The 15,047-nt window shown below is 36.8% G+C and overlaps 1 protein-coding gene across 21 annotated transcripts in view; it reads right to left on the bottom strand.

The window, feature by feature from the left end:
• The window catches only part of LOC116237840 (uncharacterized), a 202,483-nt gene that overhangs the window by 31,012 nt on the left and 156,424 nt on the right, over window positions 1–15,047 (bottom strand). For 11 of the 21 annotated variants that reach the window (XR_016466559.1, XR_016466558.1, XR_016466563.1 and 8 more), the window contains exons 13-15: window positions 9,825–9,955; window positions 4,423–8,935; window positions 2,525–2,657 (exon numbers count right to left, since the gene is read on the bottom strand). Coding sequence is in view for 8 of the 21 variants with exons in the window: in XM_090140149.1 (XP_089996275.1) it covers window positions 2,525–2,685 (161 nt within the window). In the remaining 13 variants the exon portion in view is untranslated. Of the gene's footprint in view, window positions 1–2,524; window positions 2,717–4,422; window positions 8,936–9,824; window positions 9,956–15,047 lie in introns of those variants that run through there. The other 10 variants (XM_090140146.1, XM_090140142.1, XM_090140143.1 and 7 more) reach the window with 4 other exon arrangements.

Raw genomic sequence — 15,047 nt, 5'->3', positions numbered from 1 at the left:
ACAGTTAGACTAGATGATCTTAGAAGTCTTTTCCAACCTTAATCATTCTATGATTTTATGATTCTATTACCTTCTCCTTTTTTACTTTAGAGATTTGAGAAATTCACTTTTTATTAATTGTGTATATCAGAGAAAAACTGGCTAAAAGACTGATCTCTCAGTTTGACTACGGCATGGACAAGCAAGTCAAAAAAACAGTAGTGTCAGGCCTTTCCTTTTGCTATGAGCCACTTCCTCACACTCACATGCAAAGACCAACTACACATGCAGTTGCTGCACAGGAATTTTATGGAGCCATTTTTTTAAGCAAGAAGCAAAATTAGCCTCTTTAGCCTTCATAGAACTGTGTGTTGCATCTTTTCTTGGCAGGTAAAATCCCTTCTATTCCATGGGATACCACTCAGAGAGACCTAGACATGCCCTAGCAGTGGGTCCACGTGAACCTCATGAGGTTCAACAAATCCAAGCGCAAAGTCTCGTACCTTGGTTGTGGTAAACCCCCACTATCAGTACAAGCTGGAGGATGTAAGAATGGAGCACAGCACTGCCAAAAGGTACTGGTGGATGGTAAGATGAACATGTGCCAGCAATGTGCCCTCACAGCCCAGAAAGGCAACCACATCCTGGGCTGCATCAAAAGAAGTCTGGCCAGCAGGTCAAGGGAGGTGATCCTTCCCCTCTGCTCTGCAATGGGGAAACCTCACTTGCAGTGCTGTGTCCAGATGTGGAGTTCTCAGTACAGAAGAGATGTGGATCTGTCGGATTACACCCAGAGGAGGGCCACAGAAATGATCCAAGGACAGAACACCTTTCCTGCGAGATCAGGCTGAGAGAACTGGGGTTGCTCAGTTTGGAGAAAACTCCGAGTAGACCTGAGAGCAGCGTTTTCAGGCTCCAAAGAGGGGCGATAAAACAGGAAGGTGACAGACTCTTTAGCAGGCTCTGCTGTGATAGGACAGGAGAAATGGTTTCAAACTCAAGGAGGGGAGATTTAGATTGGGTAAAAGGAAGAAGTTTTTTACAGTAAGGGTAGGGAGGCACTGGAATGGGTTGCCCGGAGAGGTTCTGGATGCCCCATCCTTGGAGACAATTCCGGTCAGGCTGGACGGGGCTCTGAGCACCTGATGGAGCTGTAGGTGCCTCTGTTCATCGCAGGGGAGCCGACCTAGATGGCCTTTAAGGGTTCCTTCGAACTCAAACGATTCAATGATTCTGTGAACATGTAAGAAAACACCGCCATCTGTTGTTCCATGCAGTAACTGCAGTTATTTGCTACGATTAGTATTTCTTCAACGAATCTCACAGCCCTCTGCCTGCCTCTGCTGATGTAACAACCGACTGTTCAACTGTTTTCAGGAAGTGCTGGGCTATTCTTACTTCACATTAAAGTAGGTTAATGAATTCCAATGAACTTACGCAGTTAAATGTTGAAGCGAGCATAATGCTTTATTTTTTCAATAGTGGGCTTGGTAAAGGATTTATGGGAACTATGTCATTGAACAAAGGGTAATTTCTATAACTGTTAGAGATTAACTGCTAAGGTGGCTAATCACTTGGCTGCCTAGAAAAATCAGTGCATTTAGTGCTGTCACTGCCACTTAAAAATCCTTGACTCTTATCTTGATACTAAAAGGAAGTAAATGGCCTGTTGTGGAAACAGTTTAGAATCTGCAATACAGAAGAATCTGAAGAATGATGACCTTTCTCTAACATATGCTTTTTCTGAACTTCTAACATGAAATGTCTAGTAAAGGATTTTATATTTATATATTAAGATTTTCCTGATTTTTTTCCTTTCAGAGTCAGCATCTAATCTCTTACTGACCAAGAAAATAAAAACAAAGAGATCCATGCAAAACAAAAATTCTTTAACCCCAAATAATATGCATGGCATCTGCAGTCTTCTACTTTATTCACTGTAGCTGTATTGTATTTTTATTTTACTAATAAAAGCCACATACAATTAGTACATGAAGGTGCAGAGGGCAAAAAAAAATTGATTGCATTCCAGAGAACCATGACTCTTATACTGCAGCTGTCTGCATTTGAAACTTTGCCTTTCCCTTCTTTTAGACACATCTGATGGGAGTGGTTATGGTGCAAATTAGAGTTCACAAGAGAAGAGCAAAAATCTGTGATCTGTGGAAATTTCACACAGTCTACCAACAGTACTTTTCAAAATTATTTTGCTTCCAACTTTCTGATTAAATATCTTCTGCTTTAATTTCACTAACCTCACCTTTCCTATTCTTTATCTTTTGCTGTGGTCTCTATTTTACTCCCTCTGGTCTCAGTGTAGAACTTCTTGAAAACGTGACAAGGTATTAACTTAGCATGTGAAAACGACAGCATATAAGAGCCACAAATACTTCATCATGGATGTCAGCTTATTCTTGGCATTTATCATTAATAATGTATAACAGTCACTGTAGAAATACCATCACAGTAAGAGCTACTTGTACCTGCATGTTATGCTAAAATTTATGAATCGTGGTTGCCAATATGATTGTTCTGGATTACTTACAGATAATGATCTAAATTATCTTCTCTATTGTCTGTTGTCCCCTTTTTCTCCTCCAGTTCCTTGTTTATTTTCTTCTTCAAAAGCAGCAGAATGTGTTCACAGGAAGTTGGTGTACAACTGTATTTGACACACACTATGAAAACAAAGACACATAAAGTCATTACGTACTAAATCTCTTTTGTTACCACTGTAATGATTCAGTTACAAAACGCTGCTAAAGTATTGACTGACATGATCTTGTATTACTGTACAAAAATTACTGAGAATCCTTTTTTTTTTTTTTTTTTTAAGGAAGCTTGGTAATTTTGAACATTTATCCCAACTTTCCATTCTTCTTCTAAGATATAGTTATGACTGTAACTTTTTTTCTCTATCTAAATCCTAATATCCAGATTTGAAAACCTACTCTCAAACAAATATACTATCAAAACTATGGCATTATTCTAGATGCACATCATAGGAGATTTGAATCTATTTTATGCATCTCAGTTTTCTTAATTTTTGGCACCTAAAGATCCCAGAATTAACCATTCCTAAGCAGATGTAGATGAATGCAATACAATGCTCTGGGCTGATGCACCCCACTCTACATTTCCCATGACTACGGGCTCGGAGCAGCTATTGTTAGAGCACAGGGACACTATCAGACTACACAACAGGGAACATTCTGGCTCTTAAGAATGGCTGGAAATTGCTTTCTGCATATGATAGTCAAGAGAGTTCTTGTTCAGAGAGTGGGACACCACTTGCTGCCACTTGGGAGTGCCCAGCTGTCTTGCTGAAGAAGTGCTACCCCAATTCAGCATACCAAAGGAAATGACACAAAGCAGAAATACACTGTGGTTGCACAACTGTAAGTGGGAAATGCAGATCCAAGATCCTCCTTTCAGAAACCTTGGTATGTATTTTCTGAAAAATGTTCTGGTAAGAGAAACCGAATTTAGGCATGCTCAACCCTTTTTGGGAGGCTAACTCTATATAAAGTTGTATTACAGGTTTTATATAAATATGCTATAAGATCTACAACACACATCATACAAGTTCCTGCTAGTATTTAAAGAGGTCATGCATTTATTACTAAATGTAAAAAAAAACAAAAACATTTTTGAAGACCTTGATGCTACTTAATATGAGAAGGTATCTACCTGCTCTAGCAAAACGACATCAATCTTTTGTTTAGGTACAGTATTGGCAGCATTCAGATGATGTATTGTGAGACAACATGGAATTCTCTTGTTTTTGATTTATTACAAAATCTATGATCACAGTCAAACTGTGTTTAAACCTCTTTCAGAAATATTCACTTTGAGAAGTTTGTGTTTCTCTTTGACTTAAGAGAGATGATCTTTTGATTCCAGAAAAGCAAACAGGAACCTTCTCGCTACAGAATCTGAGTACACTAATTTATTAAGGTTTAAGTGACATTAATAGTGCTTTTATTAAAAAATATAAAGTGCTTAAATTCAGTGAAAAGTTCATATAAAGTAAATGACATTTAAAGTGGTACAGTGTTCACTTTAAAATACAGAGGAAACAACCTTCATGATCATTGTCTTGGGAACAAACAGAACATTACACCTACAGAAGAATTCTGATAACAAGGTATTCTTGTTATCATTCTCAGACCCCACCTTCTACTTGATGAATAGCCCTGTGGTTTTCAAGTGTATTGTTTCAGAAAATTGTACCAAGGTAAAATTATATAAAAACAAACAGTAGAACCAATAAACTAAGCAACATATGAAACCAAAAAGTAGCAGAATAATGCCACTGCTCAAATCTATAGAACAGCTCCACAGACAGCTGGGCTGTTACAGTTACAGAAGTAGCTGATGACAGAGCAGAGGGGGACTTTTTCTGCTGGCTTTGTTGGAGGAGAAACCAGCATAGGACTGTACCTTTATGCCTTGAGTCTACTACACACTCCTTGAGGTTCTTTTCCCTTGATATTAAGTAGATCTGTTGACTGAAACAAAAAGCAGAGAAACACAAGAGACAAAGGCAACTACTCTAGGAATTTTAACATAAAAGAAAATTCAACAACTTTACAAGGAAAGAAAAAAAGTCAAATGACTCCAGAATACATAGAAGTCAGAGGTGCAGAGGCTAGAACAATTCATTAATGCTCCATGTAAGAGGAATTATCTTAAGAGCACTGTATTTGCATTTTAGATATAGCAGAATGAACTAATTATGAAATGTATGCGTCAAAGATTTCAATTTCAGGCTTGACTTTACTTTGGAGATTAATTTTTAACTTTATCATTTTTGCAGGCAGTTCAGTGGACAGCCTTATTTGAATGTTACTCATTGTTCAGTGATGTATGAAATGTACTTAATCAATGTGAAGAAAGTAATATTAAATTATTATCAGAAGCATCAAATGTTCTAAAAAACCTCAAAAGGAAGGTCAAAAGGTAACAGTTCTGCAAACAATATGTGAAACAATGTGTTGAACTTATTCTTTACAGTCAAGTTTTTCCGTGGCATATAAATAATACTTTTGTTACATACAACTAAAATGCAAAATGCATTTTTCTATCCTACTGATTAAAAACATCACATGTATAATAAATCGAATAATTCTGCAATGCTTCGCTAAGAGAATTTTAAATAACAATTTAAGTATAGACATGCCTTTCAAATGGCTGACTGCAAAAACTTTTGACCATTAAGTCATTTGTCAGTATGTCAGTTATTACAGAATCACAGAACCACAGGGGTTGGAAGGCAACTCTGGGGCTCATTGAGTCCAACTCCTTGCTAAAACAGGTTCCTTGGACACAGGTAGGTGTCCAAGTAGGTCTTGAAGATCTCCAGTGGAGACTCCACAACCTCTCCAGGCAGCCTGTTCCACTGCTCTGTCACACTGTCAGTAAAGAAGTTCTTCCCTGTGTTAGCATGGAACTTCCTGTGTTCCAGTTTCCCACTCACTGCCCCTTGTTCTATCATTGGTCACTGCTGAAATAGAGTCTGCCCCCATTGACTTCACTCCCACACCTTAGACGTTTATAAGCAGTGATGAGATCCCTCTCAGCCTTTTCTTCTCCAGGCTGAACAGCCTAAGGTCTCTCAGCCTTTCCTTGCATGTGAGATGCTCCAGGCCCTTAATCATCTTTGTCACTCTCTGCCGGTTCACTAGAGGAGATCCCTATCTTTCTTCAAATGGGGATACCAAAACTGGACACTGTTCCTGATGTGACCTCACCAGAGCACAGTTCAAGGGAAGGAGAACCTCCATTCACCTGCTGGCTGTGCTTTTTTAAACTTTCCTTATTCTTCTTATTATCTTATTCTTTACAGAGTAAGGAAATTGCCAACAAGGACAGTTATATAAATAATTCACATTTCTGCAAGTATTGCAGTCCTCTCTTTATAAAGATTAAAATGTGATCTCACTTAAAACAACTACATGAACCACCTTTTTTCCTTTTTCATCTTTTCAGAGGCACCGACACAATGACCATCATCACCTTAGTTTTGTCTAAAACAGCTAAAGTAAGAAACTGTTAATCTAAAGGCTATGAGTGGGAAACACACTTATTTTCAAGCAGCAGTTCCAGCATATCGTCCAGCACAGCTCCATTTGAAACACACATAGGATTTCCAGCCCTGTCCAAACGGCCAATGGCCACATTCTGGCCACCCATTTCCACAGTGGGTGCTGTAGGTTAAAATGTCCTGGATATAAAGCCAGAACTGTCTCAACACTACTGCAGACTTAAGCTCAGTGGGTTGGGTTAGTGTGGAAGACGAAGATGGTAGGTATTGACAGCTTGAGGTGGCACTGAGAATCATGTCTTCAACTACAGAATCTATTTCCTTTTCTTGAATATACAAATATAGAGCCAATTTAGAAATTTAATGAGTATATTCAGTTTCATGTACGTCCTTAAATTATATCTGATTTATCACTTGAATGACTTTAACAGAATATTCTGCCATAGTTGTGTCATAATGATAACTATACTGACACAAAGAGATTCAGCATATTTAATTTTCTCCTTAGCTTTTTTACTATATAAATCTCAGGTTCATAAAAGTTCATGGAATATTAGATGTACTTCAGTTACTCATCTTGGATAACTGTGAAATTCCTAGGATAAAAACTGAAGTTGAGGGAGGTTCTTTTTTGAAATACGTGTTTTATGTTAATAGACTCTTTTTTTGTCTTACACATCTTTACTACTGTAAGAAAAAAGAAAACAACTCTTAGTGAGTGACATTGAGGCTATATGTGAGAACTTTGCTCATAAAGTGCAACAGAAGGAAATGTATACATATGCAGGTATACACGTATATCTATGCATACAGCCAGATGGGTAGATAAGCAGTTTTGACTCTCAAGCTATAGAAATGAAAGTTCTTGGCCACTTTCTGTTTGGGGATTTCATATGCCTTAGATTCTGAAATAGAGAAAGCTAGGCTAGAGAGCTGGAATTTAGCACTTAGCATTCACCACACCATACAAAGAAAAAAGAAGGGAATCTCTATTTAGATGCAACATCAGATGAGATCTTGATATTACATCTAAGTTTTGGAAATTGACACTGAGTTTTCCCTGCTGCTACTGTTACCAAATGTGTATGGGGAATAGTTCAGAAAGTAATCACTAAACTTTCTAATTGAGAGAACTTAAAATGCCTAAGATCAGAGGAGAGTTCTTAATCAGGAGTTCTTGGTAGCATTTCAGAAAAGGAAGACAACAGTTCTTCTTTTCATTCATCAATGTAGAGAAACTTCATGAGCCCAGAAAAGGAGTTGTATGGAGACGAGGAGATGCAAAATGACCTTTCCCTGTTAGCCTCAACAAGCACTTGCAGATACAGAAAGTAGTCAGCTAAGGTAAAAGAAAAGTATGCAGGTAGAAGTTGGATTATGGCCCAAACTTCGATATTGTACATGTTTAGAGTAGGAATCAGTACTCACAAAAAAGGCCATACTGTGAATATCCTGATAATGGCCTGTGGATATTTTTCCAAACATACTTTGGAAAAAAAGTGGCACTTCCTTCAAATCCTAGAAAGGGGAATATAGGGATCTCCAACCTATCTGTTTCACTCCAGGCTACAAAGAATCACTCCAGGATTAAACAGCTGCACTTTCAGCTAAAACAAGGTGAAAACTAATTTGTGTATAGCACTAGTGCTGATGATGCCTTAGGGAAATCCGAAATTCCATGTCACAGTACTCAGAGATTCAAATGAACTTTTAAAATTACTTGAATTATGAAGAACTGCTGTGTCAATCTTAAATGAATGTTGAGCTTGATAGCCAATTGTTTTTACTATCAAAATAGTCACTGGGTTGAAGATGCATAGAACACTCGGGGCTTATATTACACATTGTATGAAAGCAGAACATAGACTCACTCAAAGAGAAGTCCTAAATTCTTTGTCTCATACTGAAGTCTGGAAATGTAAGCACAAAATCCTTTCAGTTAATACATATATTATATATAATCAATACAACCACATCCAAAAAATGTTTAAAATCTGACTGAAATGACAAAAAACTAGTTCATTACTATTCTTATCTTGGCTTATTTAATCTATTATAACTCACAGCACAAAGATTTATAATCTTAATCTTGATTTAGCAGTTAATACATGAGTTTACAAGCTGTCCTACTAAATCGGTGAGATATGACAGTATCTATTTCGAGCAAGATTAGATAAATTAGTTACAGCTCATAATCAGAAAAAAACATGGGTTTTAAATTATATAAAGTGGTAGAAGTAGGTTAGATAAAAATCACATTTGTGATGGATTTTCCTCGTTATTATCTTCACAACGTGGGAAAAAAAGATTTTACAGTCTACACTCCAAAAAAAATCCCATGAAGCTTAGTCTAGTTCTGAGCCTTTTAAAACACCGTAACATTTTACAACAGCTGTTCTCTCTTACTACAAATAATAGAGTCATAGATATAAATTCTCAAAAATTCACACCAGTTTATCAATAACACTTACATGCAACTACAATTAGCCAAGATAATACCTGGGAGAGGTGCCAGGTTTGGTACAGGAGGCAAGACTGAAACTCATAGTAAGAACTCTTTATAAGTATGTAATATTTAGAATAAGTTGCAGATTTAAGTCACTGCTTGTCTTCTACTTCCATTAGTTTTGGAATGGTGGCAACGTGTTATCTGAAGCCATGAATAATGCTGAAGTTATGCCTTGCAGATGTTAGAGTCACTTCAATTTTCTGTCACATTTGAAAGTTTCTCAGTAACACAGAGGAGGTAATGTAGGAAACACAGAATTTCCAACTATTATTTAACCTGGCATTGGAGTAAAAGATGTTGTAAAAAATGACAGGATTATTTCAGTTAGGAAGCTGTACTTATACCTGTGTCATTTTTGACTCCTGGAGCTACCACCTATTTCTTCTGACTGAGAGCACTGCCTGTAATGTATCAGACAGTCATAAATTTACATACCGTGTCAGCTGAAAATTAATCCTATCTTTACTTCAGTTTCTAACGGCACAAAGAAGAGGCTCTTGAACCAGACGTGTCAAGTCAAAAGGTCTTTGCAGAAAACAATATTATGCTGGCAAATTTCAACACCAAGTGGGTGTTATAGTCAATTTATAAACTTTTATAACTGTTTTATAAAACTGATGTATTTTAAACAATAATGGCATCAGTGACTACAATTGTTATGACAAGATATGTGCAAAAAATATATATCGTTGCAGAATTACATGTGTAGTATCATCTATTGCTGAGGATTTAGAAGAATAGTTTCTTTTAGCAGCACTAGGTGGAGACAGTGATTCACACAACACTTCCAACAGAAATGTTTTCTATCTGCTGTGCCATGGTTACGGCCAGCTAGCATCATTTCACTTTTCAGTTTGTTACAGATTGCAGGGTTACAATCTTTTTTAGCAGTGTACCAAAGAAAGTAAAACAAAATTACTACTGCTTTGAGCAGGCAGCAGGTCTCCCTGAATCTCACACTCATGTATGCATATGTAAATTACAGAACTTCAGGCAAGCTATGCACTGCTAGAGTTTTATTTCCAGGCTGAATATGTGTGAAGTTTATTTACCAGTGGTAACTTTGACAGCATCCTTACTGAGCCATAAGAAACATCCTTACCTATTTTCTCAAATCTAGTTTTCCAGAATATACACACTCATACTAGATTAAAAACCTCAGCCTTTCTGACAGCAAACATATTTTTGAAACTCTCAGAAAAAGAGAAAAATGTCTATACACAGTACTTTGCTTTCCCCATACAAAACTCAATATATTGAGCCTACCATAGCTTATTTAGTTGTTCTTACCACAGAATGGTCTCACAATTAGCATCCAGAGAAAAAGTTTTCACACATCAGTCATGAGCAATGATTGGTATCACATGCTCAGTCCCTTTCTTTAACTTCATCTGGACGAGTTCTGAACTAGTTAGGAGGCACTGGAAGAGAAAAGACAACAAAGATAATTGCATAAAACTAAACAACTGCCAAGAGACCTTTTTGCAGATCTGCATTCTAAAATTTAAAAAGTGGTTTGTGATTCAAGAAGCTTAATGGCATCAAGACAACATGTTACAAGCAGAAAGTGACTATGAAATACTCTGCAAATCTGACATATTTGAATTTCAAAATTATAAAATTGGCCTGAGCTAAGATTTTATTTAGGCTGCTAAGACAAATGCAGCTGCAGTTCTTTTTCTATCTCCTTGTTGTCTAAAAAATGGGACCTCTTGGCAATGAAGTTATTCCAAGTTAAAATGTTTTTAACATGCTGAATTGCAGCGTGGGCTAATTTCTTAATAGCAACCAAATTTCAAATCTTGAATTTGGCTGAGCTTAGCTGTAGCTGACTGCAGTCTATACAAACACACTAGGAGATTGCATTGAAAAGGATCTTCTTAAAGACATCCATTTTAGTCAGCAGAGTCTTTGGAAGGGCTTGGCAAATTTCCCTAGCAGACTAGTGGAGTTTGACCCTGGTCAGTGAGTGACAGGAGTTCACAAAGCCTGAGTTTTCTTCTTTAAGTTTATTTACAGTGTTGCCCTTTCAAACAGAAAAGGAAGAGAAGACATATAGACATTATATTTAACATAACTTATTTATTTATTTAATAATTTATAGACATTGAAGTGGTCCCCTGAACTTCCTCTTCAGGCTGCATTGCAAGAGAGATGCTGCAGTTCATTCATGATCTTAGCAGCACTTTGCTGGAGTATGCCCATGTCTCTCTTGTACTGGGGGAAATCAGCAAGAAATACAAATTGGCTTCAACTATCTGACACTGTAGTGTCAGTTGAGCATCAACTAGATAGTTTCAAGAAGTGAATGCACTAAAATTTGCTAATTCATGTAACAGACAACCCATCCATTCTGGAAAAAAAAAAAAAAAAGGTTATTTCAAAGGCAAGGCTGCTTTTTAAGCAAGGGAGATAACCACTTCTAGAGAGGATGGTGCTGCAGCCTGTAGATGTCCCACAGCCTTTTGCTTGGTACGAGGGTTAAAAAGACAGTTGAGCAGGCTGCTTGAGGGTCAGAAAGTCAGCAGCTGAGCTGAGTTAATATACATTGTCCTCCCTGGTAAACATTCATCAATATTATCTATAACGTAATTTACCACTGGAAGAAAAACTTCTATCATTAATATATGCTCCTATCTGATTCAATCTAAGTATTTACGGCTTAATCAGGATTATGAGTTTCTCTAGCTGTTATGGAATTAAGTTTCTTAACAGTTTTAATGAGATCATAGTCTTTAAAACTTTACCAATACTGTCATTTACTCTGAAAACAAAAGCATAAATTTAGCTGATCATATAAAATGGACAAAAGAGGACTTTTGTAGGTCACATTCAGGGCACGGAGGATTTCTGTTTGCAGCTTGTGATAGACACTGAAAAATCTCCACGCTGTCCTTCCTGAGTATTTTACCCCCAGCTTATAAATATTTTAGTCTTCGTTGCTTGGCAAATGAATGAAAATCTAGCCTTTTCTCTTCCTTCTATTTTTGCAACGACTCACTGTTCTATTCCATAATTCATTAAATTGGACTACTTATTACCACACAACTTGAATCAAGCTCCAGTTTTCTAAGGGAGAGTTTTAGAGACAGAGCCATTCAGTAGAACACGTAACTATTAAGCTACCCACTTGTGCAGCTACATACAAACAACAGCTGTGTTGGGTTTTTTTAATTGCTTTTTTTTTTTTTCATTCACAGTGATTTTGCATTGCCAGAGTCCCTATTAGCCCATCTCTGAATGATGGCTATTTCTTATTCATTCACATTAATGAGAAGTCAAGAAATATGTAGGAATTGTTGGTGCTCTAGAAAACCCAACCGTTTTTGTTTTTGGATGAGGCTTGAGAAGACTGCATTCTGAGAAATTTAAGCTAAGTCAAGTCACGTTTCAAACTTGTGTGTTACATTTACTACTTATAAAACCTAAAAATTAATGGAAAATTTCTCCCACTGTAAGCCATTTAATTATTTATCTATAAACACATCTGGTATTAATACTGCTCATAAATAACTCTCCAAATACATGGAGCATTTTGGACTGTACATGCAAGGATTGAGAGGAGAAAAAAATATCCTTTCCCCTTTGCCTATGAAAAGAATTTATAGGTAAAGTCATTGTTTTTCGAGATTTTCCTATTTCTTCTTGCCATAGCTCTGAGATAACCTCCATTACAGAAGTCCAACATAGCTGACAGACACTGTACTAGGCTCACGTCTGCAGTTACATGGCATCCACAATACTGCTTTGAACTGTACCTTTCTTTATCTCTTAGTGATGATACATTTAGCATTCATGGTTTACTCTGGAAAGCAGAAAGGCCTTGTGTATGGCAGAACTCCATCTTTGTTCTATTTTCCATTTTTAAAGCTGGGGAGAGGACAGGACCCTACCATTGAGGAGTAATTATGTACACATTTCTATAAGGATGAGAGCAGAGAATTGGCAAAGCCTGGAAAACAAAGCCAGCATCTCAAGTAGCTATCTGGGGTGCAGGTACTCTTGAGTAAGTTGTGTGGTGCATCGCTTACTTGCTAACCACACTCTTTTCATACAGTCACGTTCCTGCTCCTGGTCACAGTTTCCTCCACACACACTCAATCCTTCATGCTGTGTATAAACAAAACTGCTTTTCTGGCAGATTATTTCCAGATTACACATGTAGCCACTTGTTGATAACAGCTGATATTTAAAAGTTGAATGTAGCAGGAACCTAATAAGGGACATAATCACAATGAGACTATGTCAAGGCACGAGATAAAACAAAGAGCAGTCATTACAAAGAGGAGCACAAGATAAGTGTCTATATGTCTAATAGGCCAGTGGAGACAAAAGCAGTTTAAGTGCTCAAATGAAATACGAAAAATAAACACAGCAATGTGACAGCTATGCACTTGAACTCTGCAAAGGACAGTAACCTCAAAATATATCCGACCCTACAGAATGGGGTTAAATTCCCATCCATGCAATCCCTACAAAACCCCCAAATAGCCAAATGCCGGCATTTTCACTTATGCTATCAAGTTATATATCCAGACCTTCATCAGTCTTATATTCCGTTCCAACACAGTGTTACTTACATTATTTATTTTCTGAAATGTAAGGTCAGTTGTCATTTTGTGTGAGTGTAATTGTATTTAAATGATGAATATCTTTAATGAAATTCTTGTTGAACTGAAACCACTGGAAAAACTTCCATTGATTTCATTGCAGCCAAAATTTGAACCATGGATTTCAACAGCAAAAGACAAAACTCAAAATATATTATTCTAGGTAGAATTACTGCCTTCCATTTAACGGAGTTGCAGAAAGTTACATGTAGTTTTGTGAAATGAAAGGGGCTTTGGTGTTCATTAGCTATGTATCAACCTACTGGCACAATAAATACGGAAGGTAAGATATGTGCATTAAAGTGATAATTCACATGTGTCACTACTGTCAGGTCCCTCTAAAAAAAAAAAAGAAAGAAAGAAAAAGAAAAGGAAACAATAAATCTACCTACGATGTTTATTTTTTATAGTGAAAACTACTTAATATTCAAAGCTGTACAATGTGGGCATAATAAGCAGCTTTTTAAATTTCTCCTTTCTGTTCAGACTCATGCTGCATTGGCTGAAACACTGCATTTCAGCCCCTGAAGATCTAATGCACTGATCTAACGCACTGTGGCTGACCTATTACAGATGATTATAAATTAGAGAAGTCCTCGTGTTGCTATAATTTTCTAGAGATTGCTTCTTAAAGCCATAAGGTGAAAAATAAATAAATAAGTGTAAACTACCATTTCCTATGTCTATGCTGGATTTAGCTCAGCTAGAAATACTATTCTGGAGCCATAACCAGAGTACTCAATTTATCTAGTGCCCCGTATGGAATTTACACAAGGAACAAGTGAAGTGCTTTAAAAATTAGAGAAGCTGTTGGATTCTGTGCTGCTTACTCTTGGAAGCTCTTGATATTTTTGTACAACGCCTGTGCTTCAATTGTACCCAGATTAAATGGGGAAAATTATTTCCTTTCTTCAAAAAGATGACAAATTCTTACAAGACTGCGGGACATCAATATACTATAGCAATGTCATGCAATGTAATTAAAAACCAAGAAATGCATTGCAGATAAAAGTAAATAGTTTGTACTTTTCAATTATCACTGCTTTATTTTTGCTGTGTGAATTATTTGCAGGATTAGACTGTTTGAAAATTGATAGCAATGTTCTTTTGTTTCATTTTATGCCGTTCTGGAGACTAGAGGAGCCTCAGGAATTAATTGTAGCCTTCTAATAACCACAACGATGTAATGACGTATTTAAGATCACTGTTTTTTGTTTGATTCCAAATAAATTGCAGATTTTTTTTTCTGCTGTGATACTAAAACAATTACCTTTTTGAAAAAGGATAATTAATCTACAATTTTTTCACATTAGATCATGTATCTCTAAAGAGTGCCCACAGATTTGATGGTCTTCAGCTGCTGTGTATTTATTTTTCATTTTTTCTACTGATGTACCGCCCCATCAGTGCTGACATTTAAATGAGTGAGTATTCAACACAAATGTGATCATTTGTATAGCATCCAATGTGGCACCATACTGAGATGATTGCTTCTGGGAGCCATCCATGGGTTCTCGAATAGGGGGGAAATGCCAGGCAAAATTTTATCAATTTACATTTTTCTGTGATTAATTTTTATGCAAATAAGGGCCCGACCGTGCTCCCATCTCACCTGAATCATGCGGATCATCAAAGACAAATTGAGCATCACTTATTTAAAAAATAGGCTTTAAACTACTCTACAGCTGTGTTGGAAAATGCTAAGAGCAGGGCATGAACTTTTCTAATATAACGGGAATATAGATAAGAAAATGCTTCTTTTTGCATTTTTGTCCACACTGTGATAAACATGAATCTTAACAAAATCCCCAAAATTGTCTTTGTTTTATATTCCTTATGCCCTTGTAAACATTTGGCCACAGGAAAACTACATGAGGGGATTTTTTGCAATTTCAGAATACAA

The sequence above is a fragment of the Phasianus colchicus genome, chromosome 5 (assembly GCF_987193195.1).
Source record: "Phasianus colchicus chromosome 5, bPhaCol1.hap1.1, whole genome shotgun sequence".
NCBI lineage: Eukaryota > Metazoa > Chordata > Aves > Galliformes > Phasianidae > Phasianus > Phasianus colchicus.
This window is presented reverse-complemented; position numbering and strand designations above follow the sequence as displayed.